Raw genomic sequence first — 14,843 nt, 5'->3', positions numbered from 1 at the left:
TCCAATTCTTAGTTAAAATTCTCAAATCAGAATCACTTACCTAATGAATGTCCAGTTTACCAAAATGTTTCTGTTGACTCAAAATCATTTTGGGGATATTGGCTGTACTATGTATATCTACACAGAAATCCATGAATGAATGTGTTACTGGAAAAAGGAAGAGTTTTATTAGAAAAATAGACAAGGCGTTATGTTTCATGGGGAGCTGGACTTTCCCCGAGAGAAATTGTTTGCTTCTCATGCATATACAAAATTATTACAGATACCTGCACATGTCCCATTGGATAGACTCCACATTTGATTTAAGCCAGCCAGAATGACACTCTACAGAGCCTCTCGATTAAGAATCAGCAATGACCTTGTTCGTGCAGTTCTCGATACAGAATTAATTTTGTTTGAAGTTTTTCCCACTGATCCAGAAGCCAGGTTTAGAATTGTGTGACCTCCACACATTCCCTGAATGGTTCTAATTAAAGGTTAACACTTTGGACTCAAGAGGCCAGTGGAACACCTGTGATCTGGGTTGGATTCAGCACTTGTTGAAGTCTCTGACATATCTGAGCTAGCAAGGATGAAGAGACTCTCAATTTCTGGTAAGAGGAGACAGTTCACTAACATTCCCTCACAGTGGCTGTCGTAGGAACACCTATATTGTCTCAAAGGGAAGTATAGATCCCTTTGATGATGGGAGCAGATGTTGCAGTTTGTAAGCGCAGGGCGGGAAGGGAAATTAAACACAATCTAATGGCCAAGAGAACCAAAGCAAGTGAAATCCCATCTAGCTCCACTCTGACCAGAAAAACGGCCACAGTAAATGCCGGCCATGCATGTTGCCTGGGATTGGCAATGGGCCAGCATCCCCACAATGGCATCTTTACAAATGCCTGTCACACCAACACTGTGAAAACGTGATCTTTAGCGCCTGCTCCTTCAGAGCACTTAGCACAACTGCTAGCACCATATCCAGTGCCATGTGTCTGGTTAGCATCTTCCCGAAAGCCTGGTCATGATTCCATATCCCCCAGGGCTCAAGTCCCATGCAGCCTCATCCTGCTCGCTCACTGTGTCACACATAGTCCAGGATCTCTGTTTCCATTTCATTCTCGCTCCCATCAGAAGGCTTGAAGTCCTCCTCTTCATCCTCCTCCTCCTCCTCCCCAGAGTCGTACGTCAGCTGTTCTTTGTCATCTTCAGCGTTCGACGTACTCGAAAACAGAGCTTAGTCAGAAAGAGAGAGAAGAAAAGATGTCAACATTACTTCCCTCCTCACTAAAACCGAGGATGTGTTTGCAGATAAGATTAACAGAGCCTGCCAGAAGATGTAAAAGTGCAGATCATAGTTACAGTCAGGCACCTTAATGAAACCAAATCAAAAATCAAACAAAAGCAGTTTTCCTGTGCCAGGAATTCTAACAGAACAAGGCCAGGAGGTTTTGCATTTAGAGCGATCGTGCATCTCATTCCAACTGAGGCTAACCTAATTCCTTGGGATATTGGTTTGGCCCAGGACCATGACAAGAGAATTTCCTCTCCTGTCCTTGCTCTATTACAGTATGCTATTAAATTAAACACATTAATGAAAAGATCCAGATGCCACCAATTTGAACAACCATAAAAACATGAGCAAGAGCATCATGGAACGAAGACATTTAAAACCTAGAAACTATGCCATTGGGCAGGCAAAGCTGAGAGGTTCTTACCCCCAACTATTTCATACTCACATGCCTCCAATCACTTTGCTGGTGTTCAAGTGGCAAAATCTAGTTACATTTTCCCCAGTCCCACAGAGTTTTAGGTCTTTTTCCAATGGCCTAACAAGTGCTGCTTTAAGAAGAGCAGGTGTCCTGCAGGTATCCAGGTTGATGACATCACAATAACATTGCATGTGAAGAACCAGGGGATCTAGCACCTACATCTAACCAGGCAGACTGAGTCTCCTACCACAATAGAAGGGGATCTACAGCAGGAAATGAACAGACAAGTTCATTGCTCCACTGCAAAGTGCAACACTGTGACTCAACTGCTCCTAACAACATGCCCCATAGTGTCTGGAACTGTTTTTTATAACATACCCTCCAATGCTCAAAACCCCAGAGCCATCCTTACCGGGTCTTGTGGATCTGATGATCTGCTTTATCATCAGAGACATGGTATCCCTCAGATCATCACTGGTCTTTTGAAGGCACCATCCATCCCGTTCTGTGCATTCTGTCTCCATGCCATCATTCCGATGGATGATTTTCTGTAAGCTAAATAGCAGGCAAGAAGAGAGTCAGCCTCCTGCAACCAGATCTGAATCCTTCCCTATCCCTCTGTAACATTATAAGCAGCTTATGAATGCAGAGGGGAATGATAAGACTGTAAAATGTGCTTTTCTAAATGTGATGGCGAGTTGTTGGTTACATTAAGTGTTTAGTTTGGATTTTCATGTACACACATATACCCCTATAGGTTTAAAAATAAAGTAACAATGCATTTCCCCAGAATTATGTGACAATTTGTTTTCCCTTCTGCGGGTTAAATATTTATCCAACGGGAGTAAGGCCTAACCTACTCCTGTTGAAGTCAATAGGACTTTTCCCGTTGATTTCAATGGTTTCCCAAAACACATGTTGGGAAAGTATATTTTGGTAGCTCATACAACTTTACTAGGAAGGAATTTCGAATGTACATACAGTCTGTCTGTTGAGAAACTAGGAATCTCCTAAGTATCAGGGTCAAGGAGAAAGATAGGAGGTTGGGTACAAACGGCAGCTTTTGCAATCAATCATCTGAGCATCTGCAAAATCTCCCTTGGTCAAAAGATCCAGCTATCCAGGTGCAGTACCTGTCCACGTTCAAGTCACAGAGCTGATAGAACATCTGTCGATATGGAGGCAGACCTCCTTCCTGGAAGATATAGATGGAGTCCTAGCAGGAAACAAAGCCAAAGATTCAATGGGCATTGCAAATCATTTCCACACCCAAGACATGGGGCAACAGTACAGCATATCCACACAGTAGAGATCCTTCCTTAAGAGCTATTTCAGGATCCAGGCATTTCCTATAGGAGTTCAGTTCCCTGACAGGAAGAGTGTGAGAGAGCGCGAGTCTGTGTGCAGTCGAGGACAAAGTCAGAGTATGGATGCAACAGAATTGCACTGCAACCTGCCGGCCACAGCAATCAGAACTAACACAGCAAAGTTCTGTGGAGAAAAGCATTCACACCTATTAACAGTTACACGATCACTCATACTTTGTTACTTCAAAACAGTGGGGGGGGAATTGCCATGACAGGAAAATGGAGAATGGCGAAAGTATAGACTATCCTGTTTCCTTATTTCCTTTGCTTTACTGGATTCTACAGAGCAATCTGAAAATGCACCATAATGGGCCTAAGACTTTGCTATTCATAGCACTCCACAATCTGCTTCCTGAAATGCAATGTAAGTCACATTCAAGCAAAGGGCTGAATGTATGACTTTCCATACTTAGAAAAGACATAAAAACAACAGCAAACTTTGCAGTGATGTGGATGAATACTGGCTTTCCAGGTAAACCCAGTATACCATAAGGATAGCTAGAGAGGTAATATCTTTTACTGGACCAACTTCTGTTGGTGAGAGAGAGAAGCTTTCAGGCTTACGGAGAGTTCTTTTTAGCTAGTCACTTGCAGCTCCAAGTAAAATCTGTATCAATGTCCACAGTCCATCTGAGTCAACACTGCCCCCAAAAGAGTGACAAACCATAACAGATCCCCCTCCTATTATACCATTCCAAGCTCTTGGTAGGAGGGAGTAATACCTACTTTAAGTTTGTACCTGCTGGAAGCAGGTTTTTTTGCCCTGGATGTACTCGATGTGTCCAGCCCATGTTTTAGGTCCTGTACACTGACTGTGTGACTTACTGAAAGACATAAAGGAAGAAGATTTCTGAACTGCACAATATTTTGCACTTCATGGCATAGTATAGGATTTTAGCGGCTTCTCTACTTCACTTCAACTTCGTTGGCAGCAGAAAAATAGCCAGCATAGCAAATGTTACTGTAAATGTTCATTTTTCATTCCTCCATTCCCTCTACCCCGTTTTTTGGCAGCTATATTGGCAGGCAGACCATTTCTGCAGCTGCTGGGAAGTATTTCTGATATGGCCTCATTCAACTAGACTCCTTTCTAATTTCTGATCTCTCACCTCCCATTATTACCCCTGGCTCCATCAGCCAGGCATGTGTTAAGACATCCCTCAAAGGGCAACACTTCCATAGGTTTTAATACGACATACATATCGCGATCTGAGATAAAGGAAACCCCAATAATCAACTGAAATAAGCTGCACTGTGTTATTCACCCATCAACAGCAACAAACGGATGAAATGAAGAAGCCAAGTTAAGCTGTGCGCACCCTTTTCAACCCCTTTGCCTGTTCAGCATACCTGGTTTTTTGATAGTGATGGGCAGACTGTAATTGTATGTGCTGCGTTTTGCTTTCACGGGCATGTCGCTAGGGGCGTAACCTGGAGGCCAAGAAAGAAAACAGTCTTTGAACAGAGACCAGCATCTCGTAGAATATTCCAGCTTTTATAACAGGGGGTATTGGATTGGGGTTTGAAAGGAGAGCCAACCAATAGCATGTGTTGATTTTGATGGGACAGAGAGAGAGAGAGAAAGATCAGGGAAATAAAGCTATTTAACATGAAAAGGTGGGAAGATGTGCCCTGTCACTGACTTACTGCATGGTCATTTAACCTCAATTTCCCCCTCTGTAAAATAGGGTTAATAATACGTAGAGATTTAGTAGTTTGTGAAGAGCTCTGAGATCCTTGAAGAACAGGCACTATCATTATTGTATTGAAACCCCCCCCACACAAAAAGAGAGACCTAAATTTACATCTCAGATCTAAAACTATGGCAGGGAACGTATGAAACTAATGTACCAAAAAGCAATATAATGAGGTGTTTTGTACAGAGCTGAGCACTGCACTAAACTTAAATAGGCCAAATGAATTGGTAAAAACAACACACCCCAGATGTGTTACAATGGCATAAACCAAAAACTCATGCAATGGCATAAGGTAAAAAATCATAAATCCTCACTGTGTAGTCTATAGCATCTGATAGGGTACTATGGGATTTTTTTTTGCAGGGCCGATGAGAACGGGTAAGAGGCAGATGCATTCTTGAGTTCATAATGCACATTCCTCCATTTTGCACAAGGCTTATGTGCTTTCCCAGCTGGTGGCACTAAATCTTTTGTTGTTTTGTTTTAAAAGAAATTGCTTCTCCAGCATTAGTTGGCCAGATGGACAAGTCATCCTTGTAACAGTCACCCAATTTGTCCCTTCTGGAAATGGAAGAAATGACAAAGAAATGAACCCTTTGGTGGCATTTTAAATATCCCTCCCCTTCTGAAATTGTAACAATCCTGGAGTGAGAGGGAAGATAGCAAGATATCCCATTGAGGTGCATTTGTGTTTTGAACATATGGAGGAAGGAAGTTGAGTAGCTTTTTGTTAGGCCTGGAATATGCCCAGTGGCCAAATAAAAGTCCCTTCTGCTCCTCTAACTTGGGTTATTGGATGCCCCCATAGATTCTAGGGAAGGAAACAATGACCGATATGGCCTCCTCTCCTGCACCTTCCTTCAAACAAAAAGCTTGAGGAAAGAGGCTCTGAGGGTTTAAAAACAAATGGAAAGAGATGACAGAAGAGCTGCAGAGACAGACTGACTAGGAGACAGAGAGAGAGTCTGTCTTGCTTGGGCCATTTTACCATATTTCATTCCACAGCGAATTCTGAAGTCCAGGACTTGATAAATCTTTGCTTCGGGATGTTTCCTGGGGTCATACCCATATCGAACCCACAGGCTTCTCCAGGGTCCTGTGAGCTGCACGGACACAGTATGATGGTTACAAGGGACAGTACAGAGATGCAGAGTATTAATGAGCACTACAGTGTTTCCCCAAACTATTTATTTTACAGATTCTCCCTCCCTCTTTTCCCCCTTCCAACACATTCATTTCACATCTAACCTTGGGCAAAGGAAGGCTACATGCTGCAAATATTTGTGATTTCAGAAATGAAGTCCAAAGCTCACAGCAAACTATTTTTTGAAGGCTCCTGCTAGCATTTCCAGATGGACAGTCAATTTGACCATTTGTTACTATAACTGCAAGGCAGACCAGAACCAATAAAAGCACAAAGCCACTGCATCGCTCATTGCTTTAATTGGCAACTATGTGTGGGTTCCATTTGGAAGCAAGATTTTCCTCCTCTCTCCTCCCCTCCCAAAAAAGGTTGAAACTCCTCCTTAAGGATATTTAATGCAAAGCTCTGGGTACCAGACAGTGGAATCTGAACAGTAGATAACTAGGAATTGTCCATAGACATCCAGCTGGTCCTCTCATCCCTTTGCCCCCAAGCCTGACTCAAATAAGAACAAGCTTCACAGCAGGTATACAAAGAAACTCACCATATAATAGGCCAAATACGGTAGCAGAAGTTTAAGCTTGTCCGGATGGACACTGATATTGGCCTTTACAGCATTCCGAGACCAGACGGGACGAATCTCAAACAGCTAAAGAAACGCACAAAGTGGAGAGTAAGGGTTACTAATGCCAATTTTGATTTCCTAATTGGAATCTGCTTTTTATTATAGCCTCTGGCACAGACTAAAAGCTGTCAGCAACATTTCTACAGCGCAGCATGATGGCAATGGAGAGAAAGGTAAAAATAGGCCTTATTTAAGGGATGTTGGCACAGTGAGGGAACAAGCTTGCCTTTCATCTCTAAAGAGACAGGCTCAAATACTGACTTGGGTAGCACACACAATGAACAGTGGTCTCAGCTTAGTCCCTAGGCAGTGACCTGTCCCATCAACAAAAACACACCAGAAAATTCAGTACAATAAATGGGATCTGCTCCTGAATGGCCTGAGAGCTGGTCAGGCTCAGGCAAACTGAAAGATATGGTTTCACAATATATGCCCACACGAAAAGGATACATTTTCAGAACTATGGGTAGAGTTTCAGACACATGACATCCACTGCCTTTAACAGAGTTGCTCCTGACAAACTTTTATTCCATACATCTCACATTTATGATCACTTAATTAACTCAAAGTTTAAAATACGTGGGGAAGTGGAAGACAGTAATGGATGTACCACCTGGCTGTTCAGGTTTCAAATAACTTAGAATAACTATAGCTTCTCCTTGATGGTTTAAGCCATGCCCTATCCTTCAGTGTATTTACTTCTGCCTCCAATAGAATTTTCATAAAACCATGAAGAACCCTAAAACTCTTGGCAATGAGAACTGTAAGCATCCTGGGGATCTAATATTTCTGTAGCACCTTACACCTCAAGATTTCCAAGTACTTGGCAAACATTTAATATTATAACCAGGTACGTCCATGTTATCATTCCCATTTTACAAATCAAGAAACAGAGAGGGGGATAAAACACTGACAAAATTACACAGCACATATGAGGCAGAAACAGAACCCATGAGTTCTGGCTTTCAGTTCCCTGCTCTAATGATCAGACCACACTGTATCATTCACCATCACATTTATAATACGGCACCTTGATCAGTCTTGAGAATCCTTTGTGGAGGCCTGTAAATAATGTTAAACACAGATCTATAAAATAAATCCTTGTAGACAGCAATTTTCCGGGAAGCCAAAAAATTCACTGAAGGCAGCCTGTGAAGTTTCTCCCACACACTGTGCACTGGAGTTGCTTTTGGCCCAGTCCCTTCCCCCCGCGATTTGGCCTGTACCTTTCTCAGCTCTTCCTCCACTTTTTTATCCACAGGATTGGTGCACACTTTCTTCCAGGTCTGCACTGCAGGCTCTAGCGGCTTAGTCGGGATGTCATCATCATCGAAGTTCACAAAGATGGCATTGTGTGGTCGACGGGCCCTGCTGAGGCCGATCAGGTTCTCACAAGACACCTGGGGATTGTTGTAGCCCTCCCTAAGAAGCAATGCGAAGTATTTGTCATACTTTCTTCCTCCTTCTCTTTTACACTTAGTGGCTTCCACTGAAACGTGGAAATTAAGTTTATTTTCTGGTCTTAGAAAAACTGGTGCTGGGGAATGACATTAGGTAGAATTGCTGAACTAGGTTTCTGAACTAGCCCTTTGCCTCTCAAGATCTAGGGTAGGAAGATATTTGGGCCCCAAGTAAATGTGGATTTGGGTAGTCCAAGCCAGGTCACCATTAAAGACTCCCTTATGGCGTGGTCCAGAGTGAAAAAGTTGAGAATCACTTTTCCAATGAGAAAACTATGATCCATGTCCAATACCCCTAGGACAGAGCTTCCATGTACTTATTTTAACTGAAACAAACCTTACACCAGTGGTCCCCAAACTTTTGAGGGTCTGCGCCCCCCCCTCCCCCCGAGCCAGGAGTGGGGCCGCGGCTTGGGGGAGGCGGGGGGGAATGCAGAAAGAGTCAGGGGACCGAGGCTGGGGCTGGGAACAAAGCCACAACCAGGGGCCGTGGCTGGGGGTGGGAATGGAGCCACGGTGCAGAGCCACACTGAGGCTGGGGACAGGGCCAGGTGTGGGGCCAGGAGCCGGGGCCGCAGCTGGGGGCAGGACCGGAGCAGAGCTGGGGGCGGGGCGGGGCTGGGTGGCACTCCTTACCCGCTCCCCCCCATGGGGGCTGCACGAGCCTGCTGTGCCCCCTGAATGTTCCTCCACGCCCCCCAGGGGTGCATGCCCCATAGTTTGGGGACCTCTGCATTACATTGAGTTAGTCACTCAATCAGAATTTTCAATCCACAAAGGCAGGCTTAGCTTCCACGGGTCTCTACTCTATGTTCCCATTGCTACAGTCATCAAGAGTACAGAGAAACAGAGAGGTGAGGCAATGGAGCAGTTAAAAATGCAATCCGGAGTCCGATCATATTTATTTGCACTTTTTAGCTCAAATGAAGGACAACAGTGAGAAAAATAAAGCTGTTTCTTGTGGGAGACATCACAGATTTCATTTTTATTGATGGCAAAACAAACAAAGTAACAGAAGCAAACAGTTCCAGTGAATGCCACCTCAGCAACACTTGGCATGTGCACTTGCACCACTCTCCATCAACCTCCAGTCCACTGGAAACACATGGAAGCCAGCCAAAAGGCCTAACCGGTACAACTTCACATTACCATGCAGTGTCCAACTCCCAGTCCTAGGAGTGGGAGAAGTGGGAATTTTGTCTCGTGTCTAGATGCAACAGACCTTCAACCCAAAGTTTCATTTGGGAGCCCTCCAAGGGTGCTTGATGAAACAAAAAGCTTTAAAGCAGCTATTAAAATGGGATTTCTCAGTTCACCCACCAAGATTTCTATGGTGGGGAAGAGAGAGAAAGAAGCTGCCAAATCGTCTCAAGCTGCATCTCAACAGTGGGAGAAGAGTGGAAATTTAAAACAAACAAACAAACAAAAACCCTACAAGATTTCTTTTGTTATAGTTTTAGTTTGCGTTTAAAGTGGACAGAAGGCTTTTAGGGAAGAGAATGCACGGGATGGAAAATGTAAACCTGGGTGAGATCATAACTCTTTATAGTTCTGAGGGAAAAACCTATCTAAGGTACTTATACGGCATTCATCAATGTAGTGACAGAGCACCTCACAGTTGGTAATGTATTTTTCCTCACAAACATCTGTGAAGTAGGGAAGTGCTATTATCCCCCTTTTACAGATTGGAAACTGAAACACACAGACAAGTGATTTGCTCAGATCTCACAGGATGTCTGTGCCAGAGTGAGAAATTAACCCAGGTCTCTGGAGTCATAGTCCACAACCTTGACTATGAGGCTATCCTTCCTTTTTCTCAAAACCTTGAATGCCACAAGATGGAAGTCCTCTGCCACAATAAGATTTGAAATCACATTAATACTTTTCCAGTAAGAACCACAATTACATACAATTCTCTAGGATATTGCAGACTATTCTTGATGTTTGTTTTAAGACTGCCTGAAAGCAAAGTGAGGCGAGATTGCAGTGCTATCCACCAGTGCTATTTCCCAAAACATGATCCCATCAATGGCTTTCTCTTACACAGTGCAAGGTTTCTCCACGGGGCTCCTTTGTTCAATCCCCAGTAGGCTAGTGCAGGATTACTTCCCCACAGTATACTTTCTACCCATTTCTTCCTTTTTTTTTTTTAAATCTCTGTGACAATGGCATTTTTTTTCCAAATTCAAAGGAAGTCCACGAAACTCAAACCAGAAACAACTTAATAGGCCACAAGCCCCAACTAAGCAACTAAGCATCCTATGCTTTGGTCATGATCACTGCCTGATACAAACAACATGACCCCCAAGATCATCTAACCCCTTCAATTTTTCTTATAGGCCATTTTGAAAGATCCTTTACTACCGAACCATGTCAGTTATACTACGAGAGGTTTCTTCAGGTAATGAAGCAGGGATATCCTCCCAGTGAACTTGAAAATTCAGATTTTATAAGTGATATGCTGGCCCAGTAAAAGGTTTCTATTATCTATTCATTCAAGAGACAATGTAACTATTTACTACATCACAAGAAAAGGCACTGACCGGTGTTGTACATCTGGCCGATAGAAATAGTCTATAGGGGTATCCAGACGTGAAAAAATAGGTGGGGGGATGTAGAGGGGTAATTCCCTATTGAAGAATTCCTCCTTTTCTGGTTTGAGCATCAAGATCTTGTCATACATAGAGATCTGTTTGCTCTCAGGTCCAGAATGCATTGCCAAGTACTGGAAATCAGACATTCCTATGAGGAAGGAAAAGTCAAGATAAAAAGGTGTGTATCAGAGACAATAATATGCTGCACAATACCCAGTTCTCCTTTCCTCAGACACCTCTGGGAAGATGCTGTTTCCTGCAATGAGTTAAATGGGCTAGGTCAGGAATCAGCAACCTTTGGCACGCGGCTCGTCAGGGAAATCCGCTGGCAGGCTGGGACGATTTGTTTATCTGCAGCGTCTGCAGGTTTAGCCAATTGCAGCTCCCACTGGCCGCGGTTCGCTGTTCCAGGCCAATGGGGGCTGCGGGAAGTGGTGGCCAGCACATCCCTCGGCCTGCGCCGCTTCCCGCAGCCCCCCATTTTCCTGGAACGGCAAACCGTGGACAGTGGGAGCTGCAATCAGACGAACCTATGGACACTGCAGGTAAACAAACTGTCCCGGCCCACCAGCAGATTTCCCTGACGGGCTGCATGCCAAAGGTTGCCGATTCCTCGGCTAGGTGTTAATTCACATACGGGAAGCAGCACCCTGGTGATAGTGCATTCATAAAAGCACTCTGGAAGCCTTGTCCTACTTTCATTTTTTAAGCATAATACTTTATATTTCCTTATCTTAAACACCTGCCAAGCAGTTAACTAAAGGTTAAAAACAATAATACATTACTGTCCATGAAAATACAACTTTTCCCCTTTATCCTGTATAGGTGCATCCATTATAAAACATGTTGGATTATAGTATAACCTAATACAGCACCACAGAGGACGTGTTATTAAGTCACAATACAGAAGGGGGATGGTATCAAATCCAGGTCACACATTGAGTTCCCTAGATACCAATGTTGTACGGCTGACATGCAGGGTTTTCTGAACACACTGTTTGTTGGACTCAAGCAAGAGGGAGCACTGCCCTTTTCCCACCAGAACTGCTAGTCACTACTCCACACACATAGGCAGATCAAATTACTACCTTGAAATTTGTAAACAGTGGAGACAACCCCAAGAACTTCCATTTCAAACTTGACTTCCTGTTGGGTTTCTCCTTCAGCTTCCACCTGCTTCCTTCTGATCTTCCTCTTTACCTTGAACAGCATGGAGGAGGTAGGAAAGCGGTTGGCACACACAGGATGGCAGTAGGGATCCTTGGGGCGGAAGTACAACTCGAGCCTTTTTCCAGGGTCGGCATATATCTACATTACCAGGAGCATAAGCACTTTTCAACATCAAATTTGTCCCTCCAAAAAAGCCAACTAAATTTTCCTCTGCATCATGCCCTCCCCATCCACCTTGAAACCAAAATGCTATCCCTATCTTCCCTTAGTGACCATCACCTCCTTTCCATGGGGCACCAGCCCAGAGCAAGTCTCTTTACCCCAGAGAACCACAGATTCTCACCCTCTTATTTAGGGCATTTCCCTCCAATTACAGTCTATCTAGTACCCCTAGCTGAGCCCCACTCTAATCCCAACACACACCTTATGGGATCACCCACAGCAAGAGAGCTCGCTGAACTGGATCATCCACCCTTACTCAGAACTCTAGACTCATAGATTCATAGATTCTAGGACTGGAAGGGACCTCGAGAGGTCATCGAGTCCAGTCCCCTGCCTGCATGGCAGGACCAAATACTGTCTAGACCATCCCTGATAGACATTTATCTAACCTACTCTTAAATATCTCCAGAGATGGAGATTCCACAACCTCCCTAGGCAACCTCCCTCTTCTCAGGGCTCCCTTTATCCACGACAGACACCTTCACCGCCCCCCCCCGAAGTTAACATCTCCCTCTGCTTCCCTTGGATAGCCCCCATTCTCCTTCCTCTTGAGGTCCCTTTAACCAGGACACCTCCCACCTTCTAAGAAATCCTAGGCCCTTCTCACTGGAACCCAGATAACTCTTACCAAGAACACCCCGCTCCCCAGCGCACCCCAACCCCCTCCCTGGGATTTACTGGGACAATCCCTCCCCCGGGAAGCCCTTAGATCCATCCCCACTTTACCCCAGATGACCCGTACCCAGGAAACCCGCCTGCAACCAGCCAGGAAAGCCCCCTCCCCCCCAGGAAGCCTGGTTACCCGGAGCTCGCCCTCCCCCGGGGGCTCCCTTACCCGGGACACCCCCTCTTCTCCTCCCAGAGTCTGCAGCATCTTGCCCACGTCGCGCACCAGGCCCGGGTACTCCACGCACACCAGCCGCGGGCCGCGAGGCAGCTCCAGCACGGCCGAGCCCTGCTCCCCGCCTGCCCCGGCCGCCATCTCCCCCCGCCCGGCCGCGCCTCCGCCGCCTGATTCTGCGACCCCCTCGGGGTCCGCTCCCCAATGCGCTCCCCCAGCCGCTGCAGCGCCAAGGTTCCGGGGAAGAACGGTTCCCGTCACAACAACCTGTCCCCAGCCAGACGGCGAGGGGGCGAGGTGGGGGAACAGCGCCCCCTTGAACAGCCTGCCTCTTGACATTCAATAGCTTCCCAGCCCCCTCTCCCAAGGGCTTTGTGGCTCCAACAAGGCCTGACAGCCTTTCTGTGGCTCCCACCCAAATCAGCCCGTCACCCCACCAGGTTTGTGTGAGTCCTCCTGCTCCAGCCCCTTCATTGTGCCTCTTCCACTTCTCCACAGCTCTGAGACCATTAACTAGCTTCCCTCCCACAGTGCCCTTGCTTTCACCCTCAAATCCTCAGCCCGTTGCCTGAAGTCCTGCGTGCGGCTCCCACAGGCGCACCTCAGCCTGTAGCCTCCACGCCCTTGTGTGGCATCCCCCAAACCTGTACAGTTTACAACTTACTCGCTGCTCTTCCATTCAGGTTCTTATTCCATCCCTATTATTGCGGTATCTGGGTGCCTTCCAATGATGCACTGAGTAACATGGCTAGCCTTCCGTGTAGTTCCTTTGCCAAGGATCCAGGAGCGGGAAAGAGGCACAGAGCAATGGAGTAACTTGCCCCAGGTCACACAGCAGATCCATGGTAGAGGACAGAACAGAACCTGTGTCTTCTGGCTATCAGGTCAGTGCCCCATTTATTGTACCACATTGTCCTCCTTTGTTTTCCTTTTAGTATTGATAATGAACCTGGATATCTGTTGTTTTGTTGTTGTTGTTGTTGTTTTTTGGGGGGGGGGTGTACTGATGTAAATTATGGAGAAAGCCTAAGGTACACAGGTAGATAGAACCTATCATTTTAAAAAAATGTTCTTATAGAATCATTGGGCCTGATTTTACTCTGTTTTTGCTGATTTAAATCAGAAGTAACTCCACAGCAGTGAGTGGAGTTACACATAAGACAGATGTACATGACAGCAGAATCAAGCCGGTTCTATTTTAATTTATATCTAGTGTTTCGTTGTTTTACACTTCTTACATTTATTTTGTTGTTTTTTTAATTGTTTGCTTTTTTGTTGTTGCAGCTGTAGTTAATTGTTTTGTGCTACACCCAGAGAACCTTGGTAGAGGGTGGAAGTAGTATAGCCGATACCAAATGTTCAAAAGTCATGAATCAGGACACCCAAAATCATGAGATTATTTTACAAATCATGAGATTTATAGTAAATAATTAATTTGGAGTTGTTTTTATATACTTTCTGTGTTTTGAGCTTTCAGGATATTCCAGAATCACATTTCTAAGCTTTTCTCTGCAACCATTAAGGTTAGAAACTGGCTTTTTTTTTTTTAAATGAAAGCTCAGATTTGAAATAGTCCCTTGTTTCTGGGAACTGGGGCTTTAAGGAGTACACTAATTATCGTGAAACTCAAGATGATATCGTGCAAGTTGGCAACATTGCAACTGATAAATAAAACAATCATCATTTCCTATTACACATTATGTATTGAAAGAGTTCTTGCAATAGTTGCCGATTAGAGAAGCAAGGTGGGTGAGGTAATATCTTTTACTGGGCCGACTTCTGTTGGTGAGAGAGACAAACTTTCGAGCTTACACAGAGCTCTTCTTCAGCTCTGGGAAATGTACACAGAATGTCACAGCTAAATAAGAGGTGGAACAGATTGTTTAGCATAAGTAGGGTTCAAGGTTAATGGTCCCTAGAAATACGTGTTAATTACTCATGCTAAACAATCTGTTCCACCCTGTATTTAGCTGTGACGCTCTGTGTCGATTTCCCAGAGCTGAAGAAGAGCTCTGTGTAAGCTCGAAAG

The 14,843-nt window shown here is 44.9% G+C and overlaps 1 protein-coding gene across 2 annotated transcripts; it reads right to left on the bottom strand.

The window, feature by feature from the left end:
* Positions 1–144: 144 nt before the first annotated feature.
* GTF3C5 (general transcription factor IIIC subunit 5) lies at positions 145–12,955 on the bottom strand. Of its 2 annotated transcripts, none has more exons than XM_024210393.2 (11): positions 12,809–12,955; positions 11,670–11,889; positions 10,531–10,729; positions 7,754–7,949; positions 6,447–6,551; positions 5,747–5,861; positions 4,412–4,492; positions 3,788–3,885; positions 2,828–2,910; positions 2,107–2,249; positions 145–1,218 (listed from the first exon to the last, which is right to left on the bottom strand). In XM_024210393.2, the coding sequence occupies exons 1-11, from the start codon at positions 12,953–12,955 to the stop codon at positions 1,067–1,069; spliced, it is 1,539 nt and encodes a 512-aa protein (XP_024066161.2). In that variant the 3' UTR covers positions 145–1,066. The 2 variants fall into 2 exon arrangements, with proteins under 2 accessions (XP_024066161.2, XP_024066162.2); XM_024210394.2 differs by having other exon boundaries at positions 12,866–12,942.
* Positions 12,956–14,843: the final 1,888 nt, after the last annotated feature.

The sequence above is a fragment of the Terrapene carolina genome, unplaced genomic scaffold (genome assembly GCF_002925995.2).
Source record: "Terrapene carolina triunguis isolate 2854851 unplaced genomic scaffold, T_m_triunguis-2.0 Scaffold238, whole genome shotgun sequence".
Classification (NCBI taxonomy): domain Eukaryota; kingdom Metazoa; phylum Chordata; order Testudines; family Emydidae; genus Terrapene; species Terrapene triunguis.
The sequence above is the reverse complement of the archived record's forward strand: the minus strand, read 5'-3'. Positions and strand labels throughout refer to the sequence as shown.